Source organism: Pelodiscus sinensis, chromosome 2, assembly GCF_049634645.1.
Source record: "Pelodiscus sinensis isolate JC-2024 chromosome 2, ASM4963464v1, whole genome shotgun sequence".
Taxonomy (NCBI): Eukaryota; Metazoa; Chordata; order Testudines; family Trionychidae; genus Pelodiscus; species Pelodiscus sinensis.
The window spans coordinates 35,875,775-35,884,191 of NC_134712.1; the positions used below are offsets into that span (position 1 = coordinate 35,875,775).

General features: G+C 41.4%; 1 protein-coding gene across 2 annotated transcripts; it reads left to right on the forward strand.

Annotated features, from left to right (window-relative positions):
* The first annotated feature begins 70 nt into the window (after window positions 1-70).
* On the forward strand, window positions 71-8,417 carry FBXO43 (F-box protein 43). Of its 2 annotated transcripts, none has more exons than XM_075920299.1 (5): window positions 71-1,181; window positions 3,767-5,313; window positions 6,028-6,130; window positions 7,692-7,880; window positions 7,980-8,417. In XM_075920299.1, exons 2-5 carry the CDS (start codon window positions 3,791-3,793, stop codon window positions 8,226-8,228), a joined length of 2,064 nt encoding a protein of 687 aa, XP_075776414.1. In that variant the 5' UTR covers window positions 71-1,181; window positions 3,767-3,790; the 3' UTR covers window positions 8,229-8,417. The 2 variants fall into 2 exon arrangements, with proteins under 2 accessions (XP_075776414.1, XP_075776413.1); XM_075920298.1 differs by having other exon boundaries at window positions 71-1,177.

The following is an 8,417-nucleotide window of genomic DNA, read 5'->3' on the forward strand; positions in this document are numbered from 1 at the left end:
CAAGCTGCTTCAGGTGACGAACCGAGAATTTGACCAAGTTTCCCCTGTTAAGTGCACATAACTATGTTTTTTAACCCAAGCACAAAACTAGAAAAGTAGAGAAAGCCAAGGTAAGGCTTTGCCAGCAGTGCTTTCAACTCTTGGTTTATACATATGCACTACGATAACATTTTGCATTATGATCAATCATGCTACCTATGTGCATTGAAGTTTATAGCAAGCTTAGGTCATAGGAGTCAAAGAAGGTACATTAGACCAAAACGTTCCCTAGAATGTGATCAGACAGACTTTGAAGGGGGAGAATGCAGTCGCGCCCGCCAAATCATAAGAACACAAGGGCGCTAGTGCAATTACACTACCAGGCTCCCGAATCAGAAAAAGGATGTTAGGAGCTGACAGCTTGGGGGAGCGGGTTACAGCTGTAGCTTCCCTCTCTTCCCCCAGTTTAACTGGTTTCGTTCGTGAGCCCTGCTTCGCTCTGGCCCCAGGTGCCCGGACGCAGCGCTCCGGGGGAAGAGAAAAAAGCAACAGACAGCAGTTGATAAGGGCGGGCAGTTCAAATCCAAGCGAGGGAAACCAAGAGCAGCCGCACGCAGAGACCTGGTGCTGGCTTGAGGCGGCGGCTCCTCACCAGGGCAACGCGCTAGGGCTGGGGGCTAGGGAGGCTCGACATTGCCGCGGCAAGAGGCAGAGAGCAGCGGGAGCGGTGGCCCTGACTGTTCCCAGCACTGCCTGCGGGATGTTGTTAACTGCACCCCCCATCACTTAGCCCCACTGACTTCTTGAAGAAGCTCCATTGTCAAGGGGGGGAGGGGATAGAGCTTTCCCTTTGCCCCCCGAATTGCCTCAAGGAGTGCGGGGGTGAAGCTCCTGCCTTCCTGGTGTCCATCATTCAAGGTGACTGGGAGCCCTACAGGTGTTATTCCTTAGGTGGTTGGTCTAGTCAATTAGCTCCATTACTATTGTGATAGGCACTAACTGCGGAGGTCACGGCTAGTAAATACATAGACTAGCTGCATCAATTATTTTGTGACTGGAACGGATTTTGCCTCTGAACTGCCTAATTCCCAGGAATGCATTGATTTACTTTTGCTCCTGCCTTTACCCTTTTCTGGAACACTGTCTTCCAGAGTAACACTGCTGTTCACATCTGAGGGTCTTAAAGTGCTTCACACAGGTGGGTAAGTAACATTCCTATTGAGGGGAGAGTGTTTTGGTACAACTTCCTTGATAGATAATAATAAACGTTGTTGAGTTGCAATGACTCATTTTGGGTCAGTTACACTGGGATACTTGCACAGCTTGATGAATGTAGGAGAATCTTTAGGTAAAGTTTGTTTGCTTCAGAGATTAGACTTGATTTAAATACTGGAGAAGGCTATTCATCTCAGTACCAAGAAGTCACCTCCATCCTTTTGCTTTAAAAAAGCAGGGCACTGAGGAAAAGGGGACAGAAATAAGTTTGGTGATGCAGGTAATGGACACCTTTTATAGTAACTAATTTAAAAGAGAGGCTTGTGGCAGAGTCAGTTCAGGACCCACTCCTGGGACTGATAGGTTTTAGTCACTACGCTCTTTTGTTTTCCAGTAATCAATGCATCCTTGGGCCACTTCATAAGAGGGATCGTCTCATGAAACCCTTTCTCTAGACATCCTAATCCTTCCATAGCTTGGTTCTCAAAATATGTTGTAGACTGTCAGAAAACACTCACTGCTGGTCCATAGACCACTTTTGAAAACCACTGTATGAGTATACTTAAATTAATAAACCATGATATATAAAGGAGGTAGAGTGGGCATCAGAAGATATGTATTTTGTTCTTGGCAACTGACCTGCTATGTGACCTTGGTTAAGTCCTTTCAGTTCTATGCAGAGGCAGATTAGTACTTTGTGGAGCCCAGAGCCACTCCCCTTACCTTCTGCCTTTAGTGGTGTCTTATCCCACCCTGTGCTCCTGGTGGTGAGTGGGGTCAGGTTGAGGGGGCTTTCCCCACTCTGTGACAGAAGAGCAGGCAGGAAGGTGGAATGCTGAGTCTCTAGAGTCTAGCTGATTAGTAAGGATTATCAGCCACTAGGGCTCCCTCCTTTCTTTAAACAAACCAAAGCCTTTGTGGCAATTTTTCTTTTCTCCCATCTTTCCATCAGCACTAATAAAATAGACTAATTCGTGAGTTTTAATCCCTTGTTGTCTCTCAAGAACTGAAATGGTACATGGAGGGTGAAATCCTGATACTGTTGAAGTCAATGGGAGTTTTGCTATTTACCTCAATGGGGCCAAAATTTTGCCAACTGTGTCTGTGATCAGACAGAACCTATTTCCATGGATGATGATGGTTGGTATATGAGCTAGCTAATCAGATATGTTTTTTCACTTAATTTCTCTTATGGCATGTTTTTAAGCTATTCATCCCTGTTGTTTTACATCAATAAAGTATTTACCAACAATTTATCTTTTTAAATATATATAGTGCATCCATCATGCTCATGTGTGAATGCTATTTCCACAGAGATGCAGTTAAAACAGAGGTGGGCAAAATCAGGCCCAGGGGTCAAGCATTTTTTCACTGGCATGACCAGTTGTTTAGCAGAGGTTCATACTTACATTTGGCAAGGAATGTTTCACTGCCCCTCTCCACCATTCTGCATCCTGCAGCTGAGCTACCCCCAAGCTTCTCCTGCTAGCTGTGCAGAACAGGGATGGGGTGGCACTGAGGGGAAAGGGAAATGCTGAAGTCAGGGTGTCCCCTTGTACTCCATCTCTGAAGAGCAGAGGTCATGGAGAGGGAGAGACACAGAAGAACTGCTCCAGGCTGAAGCATGGCTGGTAAGTGACTCAGAGAAAATCTTAAGATGTTTCTAAGAGTTCAGTGCTTGTGTGCTCTCTCTCAAAAGCGCATACACTTCCCCTCCTATCCCATTTCTACCGAGCAGGGGAGGGGGAAAACAACAAAGCAAGACAACTTTCCCTGTTTTAGAGACAGAGTGTAGTTTCTCTTAGAAACTTACCCAGCAGCAGCTAGCATACACACTCTCCGTATCACTGTCCCACACTCCCAGTCTGTGCCACACTGTCCGTGTCTCTCTCTCTCTCTCACACACACACACACTCTATCACATGCACATTATCTCACACACTCAATCTGTGTTGCAAAATTTGTGTCTCTTACATACGGCACGACTAGATTGCCGTGACTTTCGAAAGAAGATATGGCAATTCGGCACAAATTTGCATATCTTCTTCCGATCCCGTTTTCGGAAGAGTGTTTTTTAAAAAAAGAGCAGTCTAGAAGAACCCTTCTTCCTAAAAAAAATTAGGTGTACAGGGTTCTTTCGAAAAAAGGTTTTTTTTAATAACCGTGTCTAGACTGCTTTTTTCGAAAAAACTCTTCCAAAAACGAGATTGGAAGAAGATATGCAAATTTGCACCGAATTTGCATATCTTCTTTCAGAAGCCGTGGGCAGTCTAGATGTGCCCGAAGTGTGTCTCTTTCACACTGTAGCTGTGGCCCTACACCTTCTGCTAGAGGCCCCACTCCTTCTGTGGGGACAGAGCTGGCATAACCATGTACGAAACAGCCCCCCTGCAAAAATTATTGCCCACCTCTGAGTTAAATATTTTTCACTCTAGTTACTGTTTTGATGCTGAAAGAACGTTACTTCAATATAAATAAATAATCTTAGATACAATTATCAACATATCAAATTATATTTAAAATAAGTTCTTTATGAATCATTTGTAGAGATAAAATACTCTTTACTTTACAGAATCAGAGAAATTCCAAGTGAAAGATGTCAGAGAGCTGCTCAGTGTTGTCTATTCTTAAAAGAAGCAGATTGACGTCTAGCAACAATGTGAAATATTCCAGCTTTAAAGACTCTTATTCCACTTCCATATTTCATGACAGCGGATACAATGCATCATTAAAAGACTCAAGTTTTGATCATACTGATGCAGGACATAAAGATGAACTGAGCTCAAGAGGTGTATCATTACTACATGAGTATTCCGAACATATACACCCTAATTTAGTAATTCCAGTGTTGTCTCCCATTGAAAATGAAAGGAATTCTATCTCCTTAGCTGAAAGAAAAGAGGTAAATATAGGCACAGATTTTTTTGAAACTCCTAAAGTAAGTAAAAAAGACTCATCACTGCGTAGGAGACTGCTTCTGTCTAAAACTGCGTTGGGAGGCTCTGTAGGATGCTTTGAAAGACAAGCCAATGCTTCAGGTTGCAGTAGGAAAAAAACATTATCTCATGCTCTCAGTTTTGAAGAAAGACTTTCAAAAAGTTCTTCACATTCTCCAAGAGATAACACTTACAAACCTCTAGCTACTAGCACTTTAAAAACTGAGGAGTCTAGTCCTGCTTGCCAAAAATTGAGGCTTTCCTTTTCACAGCAAAGGACGTCTACAGTAGATGATTCCAAATGTAGAAATGACTTCTTGTCAGAACCTGAATGTTTATCTCCAATTCACCCTAATACTTCTAAAGACATTATTCTTGACAAGATTCCTAATGAGTTCAATGATAATGCCCTTACAAGTATTAATGATGAAAGCACCTATCTGGAACTGCTCACCACACCTGCATGTTGTATGTTGTCTGAAACAAATGAAGATCAATTTCTGACTCCAGTCAGCAACCTAATAGCAGATTTTAACTTGGATTTACTTGACATAAATGCTCCTCTCACTCATGTGGTAAGTGACTCAGACCTTTCAGTGCCTGAAGACAGTGGGTTTAATTCTCTTGGCTTGGATAAATCAGAAGATTCCTCTTCAGATCATGAGGGATCTTTCCAAGAACTTCTTCAAAAACAGAAGGAAGTTTCTGAACTTCTGGATGTTAAAAGAACGTTAAGAAAATTAGACCGAGCAAGGAGGTTATCCACCCTTCGGGAACGGGGTTCACAGTCAGAGACAGAGGAAGACTATGATATTACACTAATTAATTCAGAATGTAGATCAAAAATAGCAAGAGACCCTACCAGTGAAGACACTGGATTGGTTTTTAATGAGGAGAATAGTGAAGATTTGGTTCTAAATCTTGGGGACTTATCAAGAACTCCTGCTTTACAAATAGTCCATGAAATCTTCATGCGAAGCAAAAGAAAAAGACCACAACAAAATGGATCCTTGGAGAACTCTGAGAGAGAGAAAATGTCTGTAATAGAATATATTCTTGCTGGACTTATAGGCAAGAAAATGGGCCTTGAAAAATTAGATATTTTAACAGAATTAAAATACAGAGATTTAAAGCATATTCTTGCTATAGTTTTAGGTGCTTTGACTGTGGAAAGTCTATGCAGGTAAGAAATACAACTATATATATATTCTTTTTCAAAATTTTGAAAATAAGGGTTTTTTTTCCTGCTAATGCGCTGGGGAGCTGAGCAGTGTAACCCATATACCAAAAATATTAAGTTAATACGGACACATTTGAAGTAACAAAGAGATGTAAGAACATAATTACAAGTGACATTCTATCTAATAATACTTATTAATTACCATACTTTTGTAATTTAGTGAAAATATTCATAAATGTTAAGCTCTGCTCAGTTCCAGGCTTCCATACATTGGACACTGTTATGCTATGTAATTCTCCCCCATGTTTGTCCCCTCCACTTCCACTCCAGCCCTCCCCTTCCCATGCTCAGAAGCTCTGGTACAACTCCCTAGTTCTGTGCCAATTCTCTTCCCTTCAGCTCTCAATCTCCCCTCCTCTCCTCCATACAAAGTAATCAATGAGTTTTATATTGTGTTCTATTTTGAGTAAGAGAGTCAAATTTCCTATCTCCTGTATTTAATTCTACATTGTGATTCAGAAGAATATATGAGGCAATATTATGTTTAATGTCAAGTGTATAAAGTGAAGTTTGCAATGTTCTGCAAAATAATCAAGGTAACAGTTTGTTATGATAAAATTTGGAAGGTTTAATTTGAGTATTAGGATCTTAAAATCTAGCATTAAACTAAAATAAGACTTGAAAGGGGGATGATATTTTATTTTTTATTTGATTCAGTATTTGGAAAGTAAGCAAGAACTGGCGTGAAATTGTTATACAAGACAAAAATGCGTATCTCAGGAGAAAGCTGTACATAAAACAGCTGAAGGCAGAAGCTGGGGTAACGTATCACACAAATGCAGTATTGTTCTAAATATTGGACATGTTAGAAAGATTTGGGTTAGAGGAGGAGACTATAAACATCCTAGTGAACTGCAGACACATCCCAATTGACAATGAGAGTTGTAAAATCTTTATGCAGTAACTTTGGCTCAGAATGCATACAGAGAACCATTCTTAGTAAAAATGTCATTTTTAGTCTTTTGACTCTAGCCCAGTGATCGCCAACCTTGTTAGGCACAAGATCACTTTTTTGAATTTAAGTGCAAACCAGGATCTATTGCACACCCAAAAATCCTTGCCCAGCCTCCTTTGTGCTCCTTCTCCAAGGCCCCACCCCTACTCACTCGTCCTTCCTCCCTTTCATCAAGCAGGGGCAGAGGATTAGAGTGCAGACTCTGGTCTTGGAGTTGCTCTAATCTGAGCCTGGGGCAGGGAGCTGGGGTGTAGGAGGGGGTTCAGGGCACCAGTTCTGTAAGGGAGTTTGGGTCTGGGGGGGCTCAGGGCTAGGACAGAGGCTTAGGGTACAGGAGGAGGTTTGACTGGGGCAAGGGTTCAGGATGCAGGCTCCAGCTAGATACTGCTTACCACAGGTGGTGCAGTGGGGCTAAGGCAGGCTCAGCCCTGCCTTGGTTCTGCACCACTCTCAAAAACAGCCAGCAAACTCCTTCCATCCCAGGTCCTGTTGTGCCCCCCTCCTTTCTGTGGAGATAGACTACAGGGTGGGAGAGGGGGCACCCTGACCTCAGCACCCCCTCCTTTTCCTTCCCTGCCCACCAAGTGGGAGGTGGCGGAGGCAGCTCTAAGGCAAAGGGCAGGAGATGCACAGCAGTGAGGGGAGGGGCAGCTGAAGTGCCAGTATTTGATAGCCTCTTGGCCAAACCAGTCAGGATCACCTGTCAGAGGCTCCAAGATCTACCGGCAGATCCTGAACTACTGGTTGGTGACCACTGCTCTAGCCCCACTTCAAGGAAAATGTTTTAAACGTTTAGTGCTTGGAAGTAATAAGACTTCAATTTAAAGTAAATCAGGACTTAAAATTCCATCTCTTCCTCTTAATCTTTCAAATGCTCCGTTTCCATCCCTCCTTTCCCCCTCTTCCATACTAATCAGTGTTTGCAGGTCCAATAGGACTAAAACTGTGATTCCTTCCCAATTGTTTGATTTGTTTTTTATTTGTGGTTTAATTTGCCTATAGGGTAGGGGTCCGTGAAGTGACTATCCTATAAACATTTGGAAGCATTTACCATTCAAATTTCTGAAGTAGGAAAGATATCAGAGGTGCAGGGAGAAGATGAGGTCTTGTAAGTGGGAAAGTAGATTTGATTTGGTCATTCTGAACTGATTTTTATAGACCACAATATATTTCCTCTGTGTCCTATTTTGTCTGTCTATTAGATACTAAACTTTTACCTGAAGAAATTTACACCATATGTTTTGTACCATGTTATTGTGAAAGCTTTAGAACTATTTTTAAATTTAACATATGTTAAATATAGCCCAGGTTATCTTGGTACTCATTTGAAGCTAATTTCTCTTCTCATGATCATCATCTGTAACAGGGATGTCTCTTGCATGTTGAAGATGCTGCCACACGACTTAATATTCTAAGTAGATCTGCTTTAAGGCCTGTTCAAGCTCAAGCTAAAACTGCTGTATTGCAAACGCCACCTTCTTGCAATGAACTTTTAACGCCTATAATATGCAGTTCTGTTCCCCAGTCAACTAGTAAACAGGAAGAGTATGTTAAGGTAAGCAATGTAGACAGTTATTTGCACTGACAAACGTTTCTTAAGCTGTACAGTCAACAACTGTAGATATTTAATGTCGTTTTTCCCCTCTTGAAACAGATTGCCAAAACCCTTTTTATTGATGAAGCTTTAAAACCTTGTCCAAGATGTCATTACCCAGCTAAATATCAGCCTTTAAAGAAAAGAGGACTATGTAGCCGAGAAGCCTGTGCATTTGACTTCTGTATTTTGTGCTTGTGCTCTTTCCATGGGTCAAAAGAGTGCAGAAGTGCATCTGCAAAGCGACGAAATAAAAAGGATGCTCTTCCAGGAAGTGCCCAAAGCAAGAGAAATTTAAAACGACTCTAAATTTATAAGGAAAATAGGTTTCCCTGCTCTCTCTCAATTTCTGATCTTGTCTATATTTTTATTAATATGCATATTTTGAAAATAAGTGTCATTTTGCTCAGATTAATCTGATTTTCATGTACATATCTTAAATTAACAGTGTATTTTTGATAAGTTTTTGAAAAAATTAAAAAAGATTTTAAACTTTTA